This window comes from Bidens hawaiensis, unplaced genomic scaffold (assembly GCF_021521415.1).
Source record: "Bidens hawaiensis isolate Kalapana, Puna unplaced genomic scaffold, B.hawaiensis_p1.1 tig00019201_1, whole genome shotgun sequence".
NCBI classification, from domain to species: Eukaryota; Viridiplantae; Streptophyta; class Magnoliopsida; order Asterales; family Asteraceae; genus Bidens; species Bidens hawaiensis.
The window spans coordinates 261,250-280,962 of record NW_027492911.1 but is presented as its reverse complement, the minus strand read 5'-3'; the positions used below and the strand labels follow the sequence as shown (position 1 = coordinate 280,962).

The 19,713-nt window shown below is 35.6% G+C and overlaps 2 protein-coding genes across 2 annotated transcripts; both read left to right on the top strand.

The window, feature by feature from the left end:
- Positions 1 to 4,644: 4,644 nt before the first annotated feature.
- On the top strand, positions 4,645 to 10,613 carry LOC143557835 (U1 small nuclear ribonucleoprotein C-like). Its single transcript, XM_077046808.1, has 5 exons — positions 4,645 to 4,707; positions 4,814 to 4,856; positions 6,645 to 6,686; positions 6,761 to 6,989; positions 10,240 to 10,613. Exons 1-5 carry the CDS (start codon positions 4,700 to 4,702, stop codon positions 10,512 to 10,514), a joined length of 597 nt encoding a protein of 198 aa, XP_076902923.1. The 5' UTR covers positions 4,645 to 4,699; the 3' UTR covers positions 10,515 to 10,613.
- A 1,135-nt stretch (positions 10,614 to 11,748) lies between these two features.
- Positions 11,749 to 18,179, top strand: LOC143557849 (protease Do-like 2, chloroplastic). Its single transcript, XM_077046821.1, has 20 exons — positions 11,749 to 11,956; positions 12,487 to 12,663; positions 13,154 to 13,204; positions 13,566 to 13,639; positions 13,731 to 13,794; positions 13,979 to 14,023; positions 14,458 to 14,565; positions 15,160 to 15,237; positions 15,380 to 15,446; positions 15,573 to 15,631; positions 15,734 to 15,833; positions 15,911 to 16,047; positions 16,140 to 16,243; positions 16,397 to 16,484; positions 16,586 to 16,671; positions 16,765 to 16,789; positions 16,876 to 16,947; positions 17,059 to 17,109; positions 17,233 to 17,293; positions 17,719 to 18,179. Exons 1-20 carry the CDS (start codon positions 11,768 to 11,770, stop codon positions 17,964 to 17,966), a joined length of 1,884 nt encoding a protein of 627 aa, XP_076902936.1. The 5' UTR covers positions 11,749 to 11,767; the 3' UTR covers positions 17,967 to 18,179.
- Positions 18,180 to 19,713: the final 1,534 nt, after the last annotated feature.

Below are 19,713 nucleotides of genomic sequence, written 5' to 3'. Positions count from 1 at the left end.
ATGCTACTTATAATAGTAATACTGAAGATATAATAATATTAGTAACAATAATATTATTTTTATTTCATTGTTACTATTAGTATTTATTAATTATTAGTTTGTATTGATTATGGGTATTTATTATTTATTTGTATTTATTAGTGCACATGTGACAAAGTGGATAATTAGAAAGCCTTATGAAGTGACACATAGGATAAAGAGGTGTTAGTAGATGTCATGTGGCATTAGAGGTTTTCTTTTATTACTTATTATTATTATTATTATTATTATTATTATGTAAGATGTAATATGTAAAATGTAAGATAAGATGTAAGATATCATTCTAAATATTTTGTTAACTTCCAGCCGCCAAGTTTGACGGAATTCTAATTTTCAGTGTTGGTATGCCGAAATCCCTTTCCTCATCTCTATAATACATTAAAAATCATTAAACTTTTTCTATGCTTTTCAATTAATAAATATATTTTTATGTCTTTATCATTACATTATTTCTTTCGTCACCTTTCTTTTTAATCGACCAATTAAATTATATATAATAATCAAGAAGTTTGGTGACGTAATCACGTAATTAGTTCGCGTGGTTGGTCGCCCTTTTTATTTGCTTTTAATTTGTTTTTCGTTTTTAAATTCACGTTGGTTTGCTGTCGTAAAATACGGGGTTTTTTTTACCTTTGATACCGTCAAATGATTCTGGCCAAATTCGCGTCAGCTCGCAATCACAATCTAAGGTTTTTTTCCCGGTGAGATTTTTTGTTTTGTCTATCGATTCTGGACGAATTCACGTCAGGTCATGGCCACAACGCGCGTATATTTTTTGTTTTCGCCATGGTCTTTTTTATGTAAATATGTTAATTTGTTGTATTATAAGTGTACACGAATTAACTTATTGCTTTATTTCGGTATCGTAACATGATACCAATCGAACTCGTGTCGGTTCACCACCACAACATATGGTTTTCTGTATACGATTTAGATTTAGTGCTAACAACGTTGATTCCGATTGAATTCGCATTAGTTCATAAACGCAAAGCGCAGGTTTTTTTTATCACTTTTTTCCCTCGATTCCAGAATCAGCGAATTCGTATCAATTCGCAACTGCAGCGCCCGTGTTACTTTTGTTCGCCACTTTTTTTTATATGTTTTAAACATGTTAAATTTGTTGTATTTGGGTGTGGACGAATTTATAGATCGCTTTATTTTTGGCACCGTAACCAAATACCAACCGAAGTGTCATCGGTTCGTAACCGCAACGCGTGTTTTGTTGTGTTAATTTGTTGTATTTTTGCGTTAACGAAGTTTATTTTGGGGGGTTTATTAGTGCTCGTAACCAGACACCGATTGAATTCACCTCGACTCGCAGACACACTGCAGGATTTGATAAGTTGTACGAGTACGACTGTCAATAACATCAACCCGGCGCAACGCGTCGGGAATCTTCCTAGTTGTATATATAAATAAAAGTTAAAATCGTTACAGCCACTTTCAACAAATATTAAAATACAAATGGGGCAAACAATCAATTCAGTTTCAACATAAAATCCTGAAAGATTACCTTTTTTAGACAATTCCCAGGTGGTAGTTGTGAGTATGTTCTTCATATTATGTTCTGTAAATTATATAGAACAGTTGTAACTAGCTGTGAGTGAAAGAAATAAACAAAATTTTGTTGACGAGTAATTTGGAAAAACAATACTCATACTCTATAATTGTTCAATGTTTCTTAAAAATAGTTATGAGTAGAGGAGAAAGAAAATATATTGATAAAAGTATAAAAAAATATTATTTAGTTGAAAAGGAGAAATAAAGATGTGTTTTTTATTGTAATTAAATATAAGGAGAGATAAAGATGTGTTTTTTATTGTAATTAAATATATGGAGATATGAATGCTCTCAATTAAAGAATTCCCAGGCCATTCATGATCCAAAATCCATATAATACGAGAGAGGTTTTCATAATATAATAAATAGTTTAGGGTTTTACGAGTGAATGAGATATGCATGTTATGATTTTTTTTATATTTAAAAAGTTTTTGTATCACCCTGTAAATTTTTAATATTTTTTTTAAAAAGTGATTGTGAGTAAAGAATAGAGAAATGAAATGATAAAGATATAAAACTTGTATTATTTAATTGATTAGGATAAAGAAAATATAGTTATTTTTAGTGTAATTTTTAATTTAAAGATTGAGGAATGGATGAAAATGTTATAATTACACTAAAAATTACTATATTTTAACTTTTCTTTTCAATTAAATAATATTTTCTTGGAGCATTCACATTTTATCCATCATATTTTGTGAGTGGTCTTTGTATAATGTAGAGAGTGGTTTAGGGCATTGTGATTGGAGGAGAGTGTATATTTAAAAAGTTCATGTAGCACCCTAAAAGTTTTTTAATATTTTTTTAATGTGGTTGTGAGTAGAGTGAAAAAGTAATGATAAAAGTATAAAAAATATTATTTAACTGAACAAAAAAGAGAAAAAACGGTGATTTTTAATGCAATTTTGGATTTGGATAAAAGGGAAAGGATAAGAATGCTCTTATACCTTTATCATTATCTTTTATCTCATCCGCTCACAACCACCTTAAGAAAATATTAAAAAATTATACAGTGTGAACTGTGTAAACCCAAATTAATTTCCCCATATAACATTTTATCTTTACTCTACTCAGAACCACTTATAATCATACCATATAATTTACACAATTTACTCACATATCTATAAAGAACGAGTCGGCAATTCACTAATCAGTATTATTTAAAATATTTAATAGCAAGTTATGCCACATGATGCTCTTAAAGAAGGGATACCTTTATAGGCCTACATACATATTCTTGATTCCCTTACAATCTTACATATCATTGATTCTATTAAGGGGCTGGTTGTTTACATATGACCAGAACTATTTAAATAGAAACATCTGATTCATTCAGACTTCAGTCTGTTTGGTTCCATACAGAAAAACATTTAAATAGCTAAAATTATATTTGAAACAGTCAGACTCGTGTTGCTGTTGAACGGGACATAGGCTGAATGAACCAAGCAGCCCCTAATTGTTTTTGAGTCTTTTGACATCACCATAAGTGTGTACAAAATCGTTGGAACATACCAAACGTGACTGTAATAACTTTATCATGTTTTGATATTTCATAGCGTTGCAATTTTTAAATATCTAATTTAAGCAAATCTCTATGAGTATCCAACTTTAGAATGATTAGAAAAAGGGATCATCTTAAATGAAGACAAAGTTTTATCTTTATGGTAAAATGTTAAATTTGTAATTTGATGAGGTACAAAGACTTCTTGTATCGAGTGAACACATGTCAAGTAATTAGGGACCATCTCTATATGTTACGACTTGAATTTAAATTTACACATTTAGTTTTAGTTGTTTACTTGCTTACTTAGGTTGTGTGTTGTGGATGGGGCTTTAAAACCCTTCCACAATGTCATGTCATTGTCATATAGACATAGAGATCTCTTAGCCTATGAAGTTCTTGAGAGATTTTAAAAATTATTTTTTCTTAAAAAAATATTCCTTATGAAGCCCCACCAAAATTCCTATAGCCCCACCAATTTTCCCTTTGAAGCATTGTTGACATAATACCGCGCACCCCTACGCCACCCCTCTACGAAGCCCCGTCGCAATGGGCAGGACTTTAACGCCCCCTTTGAAGTCCACAATGTGGAGTCTTATAGGTAATGTATTTTTGAGGTTAAATTTGTTGAAAAACAATAACAATCCTTGTATTTTTATAGTCAAAGAAAAACATATGTAAATATATAACTCTCGTTTGGTCACCCTATCCGCTCGAGTAATCCAATTTTGTTACCACTCCGGTCACCACTTACTAGCTCTGATTTTGCCACCACAAAACCTACAAACCTAATAAGTCATACATGGGCATTGTTAAATTGGTCTTAGATTTACAAGCGCATTGTTCGATTAATAGGTAAGAATGTATAATGATTTAATTTATTTCTCCGTGACAAAATCGAACCGACTCGAAATCTTCTTGCCACGACGTCTAAGATCGAGGACCGATCCTATTATAATAATTTCGAGTTCGTGCCGGTCTAGTCTGGGCCGATCCTCAGTTTTTCGACTCAGAACAAGAAATAATGCTTTGAGCTTATTTCTCATACTCGAATCAAACTCAAACCAGATAAACGCTCTAGCTTAAGGATAAGCCCGGTAACGTAATTCCCGATCCTGATTTTCTCAAAATCTTGGTACCGGTACCGATATCGAAAATCTTCATTCGGTGTTGCTATCAAAGGCAATAATTCGATGCCAAACTTTACCGCACTAGTAGAGTGGTATCCCAAAACATCAAGATCAAGATGTAAGTACCGAATTCGTACCCGTGCCCCTACCCGCTCGTCCTGCTCTAGGGCGACTCGAGTAAAGAAACTCCATATGTGCAACCTGGGCTCCCAACCATAACCAAACTTCCCGGTACGAATAATAATAATAATAGTCTCATTCATCGTCTTTCCCGAGCAAGCTAGGGCTTTAGGCTTTTAGCTTATCCTCTACCATCCACGTAAGCAAATGTATTCGTTTTAAATCATTCCATTTCTAGTCAATTTCTTTTCTAGGTCAAATTTATGCAAACGATTATACACGATGCTTCAAATTCTAATACACACACATTAATTTTCAGACAATTTAAACAGATTATACACACGCCATCATGCCTCGGTGAGTTTTTTTTGTTTCTTTTTAATTGAATTTGATATATGTGAATCATGTGATGCACATCATGATATGATATGAATTGCTTGACCTAACTCCCCCAAATTTGCAGGTATTACTGTGATTACTGTGATACTTACTTAACACATGATTCTGTAAGCCATCTGTTATCCACTTTCTACCTTTTTTTTAGATACTGCAATTTGTGTTTAATACGTTTATATGGTATTTAACTATCTGTTATGGAGTATTAGTATTATTTCTGACAAAATAAAGCACTACCATTGTTTCATTCAAGTTTGCCATTCTAGATTCACACTATTATCTTTTAGTTGCACTTTAGCTGAGTACATTGCGTGATCGGTAATGCCCAGCAAATAGTGAGTGTTCTGTATTGCTAGACACCCTGGGTTTAAAAGTTGTGTCTCCGCTGAGTTGGAATACACCTATGGGATTGAAGTGACGCCCCATCTACGTCTGGGTCAAATTGGTCATTATTAGGGTATGCAGGATGCTGAGTTGTGAAAACAACCAATGGGATGAGGGCATTATGACACATATAAAAAAGGTTGATAAGTAAAACAGACGAGAGAGACGCAAACAGTTTATTTGGTTGTACTTGGAGCATACCTTATTACGTACATAATGTATGTTTCTCGACTTTTTGGACCCAAACCCTTTTTAAACCAAGCTAGTCACTAATTCCAAGAACTGGACAAAATACCATTAGTTAGGCAATAACACTAAAGACATGCTTGATTTTATTGGTTAGGAGAGCGTGATACACTAATATTAGATGGGAGATCCTTTTCTGACACAAACAGACAACCTATGTTATCCATCGCCCTTTGGGTGTGACAATGCGAGGCGCAGGGACAATGACATGTTGCCACTCAAGCGCGCTGATGACTTTCAGTCCAGATTTCTGCCAAATTTTGAACGTTTTGGCAAAGTTTTCAAGTTTCGGACAAACTGGTTTGAAACATCCAAAATGGCGTGGAACCAGCCTAAACTAGCCCCCAAACTAGCCTAAAACATGTCTAAAGCCCCCCAAAAACAGTATGTTTATGCTATGTGTCTTGCTTACAGGGCCTTGGCTTTGCCTAGGCCCAAGACTCACCCTTTGCGCCTTTTGTTTTTGAAAACTATGTGTAAAACAAACGTAGTTAGTATAATCCCAATTATAGAAGAGCCAACAACAACAAAAGTACTAATAATGATATTTGTAAACTACCATTAACATATAGCAATGAATAAACTATAGTAGTTACAAATGAAAGAGCAAAAAGACGAGAAAAAGAGACAGTGACCCCTATGAAGGTACCTATGCACCCCCCTTAATAAAGGTCTAAACATCAAGACAACACTAATGCATGGCCAAGGCCAAGGCAAACAGAAAAAGCTAAAGCCCCAAGACAACTCTCTCTAAGACAAATCTACTGACTCCCCTAAAAGTCCATAACCCTAACATGACATCTCCAAGAATTTCAATCCCTGATCATGTCCTAGGAGTGGTGCAAGTCTAGCAAATCCTTGGAGATGGAGATTTTACTGTGGTGGATACTTTATTGGTGCAGAAGTTACTTGAAGCTAGTTGCAACTACCTGCTTCTGGAGGAAGCAATTGGTCAAATTGGTTTGCCTTTTGTTGCTTTGGTAATTAGATTTCAAATAGGTAAATTGAAAATTAGCTAAAGACCTATTCAAAAAAGTTTCCCAAAACATGCTGAAGTGTTTTCAATCTCCTAAATTGCTATATTTAAAAAATTGGACCATTATTTTATTAATAGTTGTTTTAATCATATTAATTTGTTTACGTATGAGACCAAAAGAAAATACTTGAGTTGTTGGTCTGCCAACCTACTCCATTTTGATGCTTTTTTTTTAATCAGTTTTGACCTTTTTTAGCGTATTTATCTGATCGATAGTTTTCTTTTTCTTCAGCCTTCTGTAAGGAAGCAGCACAATGCAGGATACAAACACAAGGTACATGCTATTCGAAATACAACATACAACAAACTTGTAATTTCTAATAACATACATAATAATATTATTTGCAGGCAAACGTTCGAATCTACTACCAACAATATGAGGCACAACAAAACCAATATCTGATTGACCAAAAAGTCAAAGAACATCTCGGTCAAGCCGCTGCGTATCAGCAGGTTGGTGCCGCTTACAACCAACTCAGGCCTCGTCTTCCTGTTCTACCAACTCCTATGATGCCAATGATGCAAATGCCTCCTGGAATGAGGCCACTTGCCCCTTTGCCAAGACCACCTATCCCTGGTACTCTATGCTTTTCGTATATTATTATTATTATTACTATTATTATTATTATTATTATTATTATTTTTAAATATAGATAAAGTTGTTATCAATTGCATACTTGTATCATCACAGTTACATCAATAACATCAGTTTTGTTCACAAATGTTATTAGCTTATTGGTGATTTATATTCAAGTTAATTAGTTTTGGACAACAAGGATGGACTAATATTGTTAGGAACAAAGCGGCGCGCGGAAGCGAAACAGCACACACATGCACAACGATAAACACACATAAACGAAAATATAAACGACACAAGAATTTAACGTGGTTCGGTCCCCGCGAGGGGACCTACGTCCACGGGCTGCAACTAGGTTTTCTTATTAGCTCAGAACCCAAGATTACAATTACATGATGGGATATATATAATAAACAAGATTAGGGTTAAACATAATTAGGAGCCAAAACCGGGCCTTCTAATAAAACCGGCCCAAAGGCCTTCATAACCCAACAATCTCCCACTTGAAGGCCTTGCGATAAATTCCAGCCTGCCATCCAAGTAAATATAACAATCTCATTCATCCAGTAACTCTAGTAATCTTCAGTAATAGAAATCAACCAAGCCTCCAGTTCCAAGAACAAGCTAAAACTTCAATAAAAGAAGTTCTCCAAGCCTCCAGTTCTCTAGGAACAAACTAAGATTTCTACCAATCCACACCAGTTGCAGCGCCCCTTCCCATCAGTTACCTGAAAGGCCCATTGAAGCTCCCGAGAGCTCCAATCCGGTCATCACAGACCCAGCCATGACAAAACCCGCCAATGGCTCATCCTCAATCTTAACCGGCCCTCACTTACTCACACTACCGGCTCCAAAGACTTCCAGAGGATAATCACTCTCCAAAAATCAGCAGACTATACCAGGAGAGATTTTCACATTCGGATTTCCCAGTCTTCCGAACTCAACGTCCCTTTGGAAACAAACCTAGAACACACCGCGTGCTCCCACTGTTACCAAAACCCCGAACATGTTCAGACCTCCGAATACGCTCAAGCTAACATCACTGTGGCTCCAGGCTTCATGTCTGCAAACTGAAACCCCTTAGCTCTACCTGATTCAGCGAGCCAAGACCTTATAACTCGGAAGTTGGTTCACTTCTTCCGACGATACAGAGACCGTATCTTCCAAAAGTCTTTAACTAAAAGATTCAACAAATGCTTCATTGAAGTGAGTAACAAGAAATAAAGCAAACTAGAATCTTGAACCCAAGAGTCTTCACCGCCTTCACTGAGTCTCAATGCATCAACCCCAGATACATTCTCAAAAGCAGAATTCCAAACCTTTCGACATCGACTCTTAAAATGTCTCACCTCTACGCAACCTATCAAGTCGACTATGCCCAGCTCCCACTGTTCCTGTTATCCCAACCCATGCCACACCAACACTCCATGAGATGAACCCCACTCGTACTATCCCGGCAAATAACTTTACCCAACACGAGATTATGAACCTCTCAAATGGTGTACCACTGATCACCACCAAACAATATATAACTTCACAATTCCAAACGAACAAGAAGTAATAATCACAGTTTCGAACCAGCTAACAGGCAAACAGCTATAACAACAGTAGAACTTTCATGAAATCAAGCGGTACCAAGGGTTCTATGACCGTACACACGATCAGTTAACTCAAACCCTAACCGAAAGATCATCCAAACGAGCAATAGTTAACATGACTTGCCACTAACCTCATTTTTTTTTTTCACTTATGCCGTCACCAGCACACCCGCTGGTTCCATTTTCTCCAAGTTTATCCATCACCAGTACTCAGACTAATCTCTTGCAAACAAATCTGAACCCGAACCTAAATGGTCTTCACAAAACCCGGTTCCCTGAAGCCGAGCAACCTCCAAAGAAAAACCCTAAAACCCGAAACACCCGACCCGGTGCTTCACCTGCAACGCCCGAGTGAAACCTGCAACTCCAAGAAGTCCAAAACAGGAATTCTAATTGCAAAATCACCCGGAAAACCGTCCCAAACAGCCCTGAAAAACAGCCCCGAACAGCCCTGTTAACCAGAAAAACGAAGATCTCTGACAATACTGTTCACCGCCGGAATCACTGTTCACGGCCGGGAACACTGTTCATGCCGGATACTGTTCACCGCGGCACTGTAGCGGCGGCACTGTAGCAGCCCTTCTCAAACCAGCCTCTTCTACCTTTTTTTTTTTTTCGATCGATACCCGTGCAAAACCGTGTGTAAACAACGAGCCAAAGCTCTGATGCCACTTGTTAGGAACAAAGCGGCGCGCGGAAGCGAAACAGCACACACATGCACAACGATAAACACACATAAACGAAAATATAAACGACACAAGAATTTAACGTGGTTCGGTCCCCGCGAGGGGACCTACGTCCACGGGCTGCAACTAGGTTTTCTTATTAGCTCAGAACCCAAGATTACAATTACATGATGGGATATATATAATAAACAAGATTAGGGTTAAACATAATTAGGAGCCAAAACCGGGCCTTCTAATAAAACCGGCCCAAAGGCCTTCATAACCCAACAAATATAACTACTAGAAGTTGTTAAAAGTATTTAAACGATAAAACGATATATCGTATGCAAGTGAAAAAGAAAACCGTATGTTGCCCATGTTTTTAATTTTATAAAGAGTTATTGTATTAATAATTTAGGGCTGTAGACGAACCTACGTTCAATGAACCGTTTATGAACCATCTGACGGGAAATTTGTTTCTGTTTGTTCATTTGAACCAAGAAACACATTCTCAGATTAATATATGTTCGCTTGTGTTTGCTTAACAAGTAAACTAACGAACACAAACGAACACGGACAGGTTCATTTTCTTAACGAACACAAACACGAACACGAAATTTCGTTCAGTAATGTGTTTGTGAACAGCCATTTGCCTGATTAAAGCTTAACGAACGAACACTAAGAAGGTCTTGTTCAGTTTGGTTTGGTCTGTTTACAGACCTAATTAATATGATTACAAAAGCTGTATCCAAATAATGGCCCATTTTTCAATAAAATTTAGGAATTTGCAAATGCTTGTATAGTTTTGGTGACTTGCAAACCATTCAACCTGTTTGACCCGCTAGTAGCAAAATACCACCAAACGGGCCCATTTTGGCGATGCATCAACATGAACCCAACACTCTTTTTTTTTTTATTATTATTCTATAAATATGTGACTGTTGTTAAACTGCGTTTAACCATCTTTTTACCCTTTTGCTTTACTAGGATATCCTGGCATGCCCCCAATTATGGCACCGCCTGGTGCACCTATACCCGGTCAGGTCAACCCAGCTATACCCGGTCAGGCCAACAATGGTGTGCCAAGGCCCATAACTATTAGTGCCCCAATGATGGCTCCAGGGAGCTCAGGGACCCCTACTTCGGGTGCACCACCATCGATGTTTACACCAGGGATGTATCAATCCGGCCCAACAGGACCAGCACCGTTGTCGGGGGGTTTTGAAAGTCCAACTCCTGGTAGCCAACCTCAGGAAGATTAATGGTTTTTGTTTCTTGGTCTAGAATTGGGTTTGTATGAAGTTTGCCTTATACACTATCATTCCATTTTTTTTCATGTTTTAGAATTGGTTTTGTATGAGATGTGTTCTTGAATCTATAATATCTATTTTTCTGTATCTTAAATGTGGAACACAAGTTTTATTGCATAAATTTTCAGTTTGTGTAACACTATTCTCAATAGGAGGCTTCAAAACTGCCTCCACATAAGCGCTTGCTTATCATATCAGTGCTTTGTTTATCTGACAGTAAAAAACAGCTTAAAAAAACCTACAATAACATCCTTTCCCTCTCTCCTTCACTCATAAAACCTGTTATTTGGTGTTTTTCTTCTAAAAACGCTCAAAGTCAACTATTGTGAAATAGGGTAATGGGTCAAAATAGCACAAATACCATATATCAGTTTACTAAGAGACATCTATGACACAAACAAGAACATAGGCTTTCATTAATTTAAATCATTAATCAAAAGATAAAAGACAACAAAACGTTCATAAAGGACATCTCTAATGGTGTCGTATGAAAATAGAGAGGAGAGAGAGTGTGTCATATGAAAGAGAGAGTGTGAGAAGTTATTGATTTATGATGGTTATGAGAATAAGAAAAGATGAGAGGAGAGATAAAAACAGAGGAAAGAGGAGAAAGATTGAGCTTAGTAGGTGAGGTGGCAAGTCCGTTTCCATCTCCATTGGAGATGCTATAATGCTCAAGATACAAACCAAGAAACCATCATTTGATACCAGTGTATAACCCACAAGGAACCAAAAGTACACAAAATGCAAATTAAGAACCTAGTATTTTATAATAGCAATTCAGAACGTGATCAACTGTAATTCTTTATTGGTTATTTTGGGTAGTGAGTTTATAACCTTTTGATATATGCTTCTTTCATTCAAACGGTTTATCCTTCTTTATTTACAACCCATCTGTGGTGGTGGTGGTGGTGAAACAAATAACAATAAATTATTTGTGAGTATGGCTTTGGCAAACATGTATGTATGCTTACGAGTAATTGAGCAAAATATCACCTGATATCATAGCGTCCAGTTCCCTAATTCATACCATAACGCCGGTTCCATGAGAGTCTCGGATATGTTATATATCAAGTGTGTAACAAAATAAAAGAAGAGGGACTATTGTGGTAAGTGATGTTAAATAAACTTGACTGAAAAGAGCGGATAAGGCAGAGAGCGAGCTCAATTAACAACAGAGACACCACCACCGGCCGCCGTGAACAATGGCGATCGCCGTCGCATCTTCCTGGTTTAACGCCCTCGGTACTTCTCGCTCCTCCTCTCAACGTCTATTCTTCTCACCGCAAATTTCAGCTACTCGTTTAGTCATTCCTAAAGCAGCAGCTACCACCACCACTAACAGTCAAAATCCAAAGAAGAAGAAGCATACTCCTCGTAAATCATCACCTCAGGTAGTATATTCAATCGCTCACTTATTAATTGTTATTAGCTTGTTTTTAGTTGATTTCAGCTGCGTATGTGTGTGATAATTTTGAATTTCAGTGTAATTGTGTTAGTTTAATTGTTTGTTAGTTGACTTTAGGTTTTTGATAATTTTGGAGGTGATTAAACCTAATTCGTCGTTTATCGGTTAGTTGATGAGTATGCTGCTGTTGTGAATGGATCAGATTAGATGAAATGTTAAGCTAAACTTAGCCCTAACCTATGGCTTATTTTGTTTTGACTAAGTTGACTTATAGAACACATTCATATATGTGATGTTAATATGTTATGCAACTGCGCAAGATATTTTAGCTGCTAGATATTTTAAACATCAGATATTTTCTTGTATAGTTGTAGAAATGTTGTGCTATATGGTTAACGCAAGAAAACATCTCTCATTGTAATAAGTTTTCGGTTGTTGCTTGTTCTTTTTGGAACTTTAGATCAAATCTCATTGACATGTTGAGTAATTTGTTTGTGTTGGTGTACTTGCATCCAGAAAGAAGCTAATATTCAAAAGCTTTCAAGAAGGTCAAGAGATGAAAGACAGTATTCCAATGCTGATGATTACAGTGATACAAAAAATGCAGAACAACCTCAGTCTACCGCCTTCAAGTCGTTTGGTACACAGAGAAAAAATGCCAAAGGTTTTATGGGTAACATAAAGGATCAACAGGTACTGTGAGATCAATCCAGTTCATGATTTGATTCTTTTTTACTTTTCATGATGAGACATGTAGTTAGATTCATGACAAAATATTGCATTATATAATTTCTAACTCTTAAATTTCATTACATGCCTTAGTAGATTCCATGATGAGACATGTAGTTGGATTCACGACAACTATTGCAATATATAATTTCTAGCTGTCTGTTTTTTGAATTTCATTATACATCTCATTAGATTCTATGATATGTGTGGTTTTTAAGGATGAATGATTTGTCGGTATCTTCTGCTATTTATTATTTTGTTGGAATGTCCTAAATTTCTAATGTTCCAAATACATTTCTCTAAGTTTAGATAATCACATAATCACATTTTGTATGATTTTGCCTGTGTTTTTTAGCTTATCTAAGTTGCATCATCCAGTTTCATTTGTCTGACCCTGTTACTTGTAAAAGTGACCCTTAATTAACTGCAAGTTTAACCGCCTTCTCTTTTCCAGGGCGAGACTGCTAAAATTCAAGATGCTTCTTTTCTAAACGCTGTTGTGAAGGTAAGTATAATATAAGAATTTCTACTTGATAATTTTAAACTCCACCCTTCGTTAATAGTAAAACCACATCAATGATTATGCATTCTTATATTATGTTCTTTGTTTGAAAATAAAAATATTATCTTTTGCTTCCAGAGAAAGGTTCTAAAGATATCTTCGATCTTATCTTTTGGCTTTGTTTGTAAAATGTGAAGATGATCACATTCTACCAAAACTTCATAGTTTCATTTAATTTGGAACCAAGAAAATGGTGATAATCATATATAATTTGAGATGAAGGGTGTATGTTTGCATTTGTATAGTTTCATCATTTATATGTTTGCATCTTTTAACAATATTGTTGTTTGTTTAATTATTTTAGGTTTACTGTACTCATACTGCACCTGATTATTCCCTCCCTTGGCAAAAGCAAAGACAGTATACAAGTACAGGAAGGTACGTGCATCTATTTCTTTTCGTGCATGCAAAAATTGTAATAATTTTCTATGCCAATACTCAAAACAGTCTTTTCTCATTGTTGATGCAGTGCTTTCATGATTGGTGACGGAAAGCTTTTGACAAATGCTCATTGTGTTGAACATAACACACAAGTAGGTTATTTCACTGTTCTTTTTTGATAAATAAGATGATATTACTTTAATTCAAAACCAGGTTATGTAAAATAAGAAGATAATTTAACCAAAAAAAAAAAAATCTTTCTTTAGCTTTAGTTGTTGATGCCACAAAGATGCATATGTTTCTATTGTTGAGTACCAGCATTTTCACTGATTTCAGGTCAAAGTCAAGAGAAGGGGGGATGATACCAAGTATGTGGCTAAGGTATTCTTATTAATAGAATAGAGGAGTAAAACTCATTTTTATCATGCCAAAGTAAATATAATCTCAAAAGTTATCATGACTTATTATCACACTATTAATTTTATTTAGGGGTGTGCATGGGTCGGTTTAGATTGGTTTTGGGCTTACAAGTTACAGACCATAATTATATAATAACAAAAGTTGGATTTTTGGTTTTACAGGTTCTGCTTGGTTAAAAAAGTTCGTTTGGTTGTTACGGGTGGTTTGGTTTTTTTCAGTCTGTTAAGAAACATAAAACCAATTCACTGGGTTGTAGGGTGGGTTCGGTTATTACGGTTCAGTTATGTCTGTTATTTCAGTTTTATGCGCACCCTAACTTTATTATTGGTATCTTGTAAGTAAATATATTATCGTAGATACTGCTTCTCATGTTATTATTAGCAATTCACTTACAGGTTTTAGCTAAAGGCTTGGAATGCGACATAGCTTTACTCTCGGTGGAAAATGAGAAATTCTGGAAAGGAGCCGAGCCACTTCAGTTCGGTCATTTGCCCCGTCTTCAGGTTAATTTCCATGCACACTTTCCTCTAGGCTTGCAAACAAACCGACCGAACACAAACGGAGCATGTCCGTTCGTAAAATTTAACCTAACGACCGGACACGAATAATTAAATGAACAGTGTTTTCTTGTTTGAGTTTATTTGTTAAGAAAATGAACATGCTCATGTTTGTCCACTAATAGTATAAATTAATAAATAACATAACTGAGCATAGATGAACGAATAATTGAGCTAAACCCAATTAAAAGTAACGTGAAGAAAAATGTGTCGGCCTAAAAAGATATTAGAGCTAGACTAAGCTGTAATGGTTATGGGCCAGAAGTTTTAAATATATATTAACGAACTTAAACAAACATAATTGAACGAACATAAACGTAATTAAATGAATGAACGCTCACGGACATAGATGAACTTTCCGCCAAACGGTTCACAAACTGTTCACTGAACGTTCGGTTCGTGTACATATTTTCCCCCCTCCCTAAAACAAAGATATAAATTAGCGGGAGTTTATTTTCTAGATATAAAATCTCTAGAATGTAACGTGAAAATAGTAACTGAACCAAAATTAAAAGTTTACTACAAACTTTTCGTCTACAGGATCCAGTTACTGTTGTAGGGTATCCACTTGGTGGAGACACCATTTCAGTGACCAAAGGGGTTGTGTCTCGAATAGAGGTTTGTTCTACGATCTTTTAGCTTTGCAGTTTTTTATTATCACTTGAACTTGAAGATCGCCATAATAATGTTGTTTGTGGTAAAAATAAAGAAGTCCAGTTATATGACACATGCTTTGATGGAAATTGGATTTCAATGGTAGGTTACCTCTTATGCTCATGGGTCAGCTGAACTGTTGGGCATTCAAATTGATGCAGCAATTAATCCTGGTAAAATCTACATTTCTCATTTATTTTTAAGATAATATGTAATTATTTTTCCTTTTTTATTAATTATGTAATGATGCTTCATATTTCTTCCTGTGGTAACCAACGCTTATACCAGCTATTTTGTAGGTAATAGTGGTGGTCCCGCTTTCAATGATCAGGGAGAATGCATCGGTGTAGCATTTCAGGTAAAGTAGAGTTTATTATTCTCTATATGTTTTCAGAAAAGAGCCTTATGTCAAATTATCATCTAATATCTTATGTTATTTTTCACCTGCTTATCTTTTTAGGTGTACAGGTCTGATGATGTTGAAAACATTGGGTATGTAATTCCAACAACCGTTGTGTCACATTTCTTAGATGATTATGAGAGAAATGGGAAGTATACCGGTGAGAGACTGTTTCCTTTACTGATTACGCTTATTTTCGTTCATTCATCATCATGTTATTAATACTCACAGTTTCAGGTTTTCCTTCCCTTGGAATATTATTACAAAAGTTAGAGAATCCCGCCTTACGTGCCTGCTTAAAAGTGCCATCCAATGAGGGTGTACTTGTCCGCCGTGTGGAGCCCACTTCTGGTGCCAGTAATGTCTTGAAGGAGGTATACTATTATTTAAACTTAACATACTCATATTATGAAAATTATTATAAAGTGAAATTTGAATACTAATATTTATTTTTTTTACTTTTCAGGGGGATGTAATTGTAAGCTTTGATGGTGTAGAAGTTGGGTCAGAAGGGACGGTCCCGTTTCGGTCAACCGAACGCATTGCATTCCGCTACCTCATCAGTCAAAAGTAAAGCCTTTTTTATGACTCAAAACTAATTAAACCAATAAACAATCGAAAACCGATAATCCTATTAATAAACTAACATCCAAACTCAATGTCTAACAACCTTTTAACCTTAAATTTCGACTCATTTCACATGTGAAACATCATGATTTCCAGATTCACTGGGGATATGGCAGAGCTTGGAATCATCAGATCAGGGGCTTTTATGAAAGTTAACACTGCTATGAATCCGCGTTATCATTTGGTATGTAATCCTCATAATCACTAAATTACTTGCTAATTGCTAATATGAAAATTCATGGTGTGACTAATTTGATACCTGATGACATGGCTTTTACACTGTAGGTACCTTATCATATTGAAGGTGGTCAACCGTCATACTTGATAGTAGCTGGCTTAGTTTTTACTCCTCTATCAGAACCACTAATAGAGTATGTATTCATTTAGTGTAATTCATGTAGGATTTATTTAAATATATATTGATTTAATGCTTTTATTCTTTTTTCATATTTTCTTCTTGACAGTGAGGAATGTGAAGACAGCATAGGGGTACTCTTTTTTTTCTTATATCCTGGGGTGATTTTTCGGTAAATGTGTTTGTTTAGAAATTCATTTGGTTATTTTTCTTTTTTTAGTTAAAATTATTGACAAAGGCACGCTACTCTATGGCGAGGTTCAAAGGAGAACAGATTGTGATCTTATCACAGGTAAAGTATTTAACTGAAAAATAGAAACATGCAAAAATGGGTCAAACATGACATTAGGTTAATAGAGCTTTATTAAAGTTTTACCTTACTGATCTTGTATTACACTTGCAGGTATTGGCAAATGAAGTTAACATCGGGTACGAGGATATGAGCAATGAGCAGGCAAGTAATTTCATTTTTTTGATCAGTAATGTATCACTATATTATTATTTCATATTATTGTTTTTGTCTTTCCATAGTTATTTTACTCTGAAAAGCTAACTTTATTATGTAAAAATGCCACAGGTTCTGAAGTTCAATGGAACGCGAATAAAGAATATTCACCATCTTGCTCATCTTGTCGATTGTGAGTGCACATAAAGCTAAACTTATAAATACAATAATATATATTATTTATTAATTTTTATCATAATTACATATATAAGATGAATTATTATATAAATAATAGTCTCGTTTAGGCTCGCGAGCCAGCTCGAGCTTGGCTAAGTGAAATTCGGGTTCCTTTACTAAAGAAGCTTATTATTAGGCTCAAGCTCGAGCTTGAGCTCGTTTAAGTTGGGCTCAGTTCGAGCTTATAGCGAGTCTGTCTCAAGTAGCTCATGAGCTGCTTGGCTTGTTTACACCCCTAGTTTGGATACATTATTTCACCAAATAAACCCAAAAGATTAAGAAAAAAGCCGATTTGGATACATAGTTTCCTGTATATGACAAAACTGCCCCTTCTGATAAAATATTTGTTGTTTATGATCCTTATGATCTTGTTTCTCACAGCATGCACAGACAAATACTTGGTATTTGAATTTGAAGACAATTATCTTGCGGTTTTGGAACGAGATGCTTCTTCATCTGCCTCACCATACATCCTTAAAGATTACGGCATACCATCCGAGAGATCTTCTGACCTTCTAGAACCATACGTGAACCCAGTTGGTGAAAACCAAGTAATCGAGCACCATGATCTTGGTGACAGTCCTGTCACAAATTCAGATTTCGGGTTTGATGGGCTTCAATGGGCTTGATTTCTCTTCCTGGCCCAAATCCAAGCCTTGGCCCACATTGCAGCCATATTTTTTAGGCTCGAGTTTGGCTGCAAATTGATGAAATTTTGTAACTTTCATAAGCGCTCTGCTGGAGAATTGTAGAAGTTGCAGCTTTGCGGGGGTGAAAACGTCACAGCAAGCAAGCAAATTGTTGTATTTGTATACTGAGTTAGTTATTTGATGATTTTTTTTTAGTTTATTTTTAATTATTTATAGGAAAACATCCAAAATTCATTTAGTTCAGTTAGCTTATAATCCCCATTATCACATGGGTAATGGGTTTATGGTTGGAAAAAATTCAACCCTCTTTTTGTGCTACTTGAGAGTATTTTGAGATTTTGCATTTTAAATTGATTATTCAAAATAATGTTTTTTAATACTTATGCGCATATCACACGCTGAGATACATGAAGAATATGCGGAGTAGGAAACATAACAAGCCCGAGACTAAATATAACTGTAACAGGAATATTGGATAAAATATGGAGCCTTTTATGTGCTTGAATGAACATGAAGAATGCGCAACTTATCTTCACCACTCAAAAGTGTATATTTCAATACGCTCGATGTATTGATGTTGTATCAGGTTATATAAAAGGAAAATAGTGTTGATTCTGTCTGAATAAAAGGCCCATAGCAAAGAATAATGAAGGGATGGGGGTTGGGGCCTAATTTTCCTTTGGACAAGGTTACAAGTTACAACTCACAACCTTTTGGCTGTGAGACTCCCATGATATCATTTAAATTACATGGTTAAAAAAAAGAGCAAAGGATGATGAAAGCTGAGGAGATATTGAAGCATATTCCTTTGGCAATTGGAAAAACAATAACCAGAAGGGGAACGTTGGGTATACAAAGAGCCTCCGGAAATGGCCATCTAATTATGCTACAATTGCATCCCATATGATGTAAGGTACGATAAATGTAACCAAAATTTTTTTTGAAAAAACATTTGAGAGCATTAAAATTTGGGTTTATGAGGAAATATGTTAAATTATACACGAGATGTCTCGTCTAGTAATAATTTGGTATTGTAGAGCACCAACAAAAAAGCGATAGATATGGTCCATAAGTAAAGGGCCCTAAACTAACTTTAGAGTTGGTGGAGTAGTTGGCTTATCATTGGACATTATTGCATAATCAAAATAGTTTTTAGCAAACTCTTTTTCAGAAAGAAAGATACATATTGCAAGCAGCAGCGCTCCCTAAAAAATAACGAGGATGCAAGTCACTCGTGACAAACTTTGAGCTAAAAAAAGTGATAGTGCCATCTAGCAGATAATTAGAGGAGCCCTTAAGAAGCATATCATTCAGATAACGTAAGATAAAAGCTGTATATCATAGCCATATTGAGTAATAGTTAACGATGAGTCGAACGGATTATGAAAACCAAGACTATATATGCAAGCAACATACACCACTCCGAATAAGTCTTTTTGGCTATGTTAACATAATCGTCTGTATATTTCATAATTTATGTGTCATGTAAAAAGAGATACCATGTGAAATATATGGATAAGTTCAAATGGTTTATTACTATGCATGCACTGGATCATTAAGGGACAATTTTAAATGATTATTTGTATCGCTTTTGTTATAAAATAACTTTTGAAATCCTCCATAAAGTAAGCCATAACAAATCTTGAACGTCAACATAAGGGGTCTAGATGGAAGGATGTAGGTCCGAGAGCTTAGCAAATCACCTATGGCCATCTGTAATAATTTT

What these genes read in the sequence shown, in the direction of transcription:
- LOC143557835 (XM_077046808.1), top strand. An exon ending in CTTACTTAACACATGATTCT is followed by an intron (nt 4,857 to 6,644) that starts GTAAGCCATCTG and finishes CTTTTTCTTCAG; the next exon opens with CCTTCTGTAAGGAAGCAGCA. An exon ending in ATGCAGGATACAAACACAAG is followed by an intron (nt 6,687 to 6,760) that starts GTACATGCTATT and finishes TATTATTTGCAG; the next exon opens with GCAAACGTTCGAATCTACTA.
- LOC143557849 (XM_077046821.1), top strand. Translation starts at nt 11,768, where the DNA reads ATGGCGATCGCCGTCGCATCTTCCTGGTTTAACGCCCTCGGTACTTCT. An exon ending in CAGTATACAAGTACAGGAAG is followed by an intron (nt 13,640 to 13,730) that starts GTACGTGCATCT and finishes TTGTTGATGCAG; the next exon opens with TGCTTTCATGATTGGTGACG. An exon ending in TGAATCCGCGTTATCATTTG is followed by an intron (nt 16,485 to 16,585) that starts GTATGTAATCCT and finishes TTTACACTGTAG; the next exon opens with GTACCTTATCATATTGAAGG.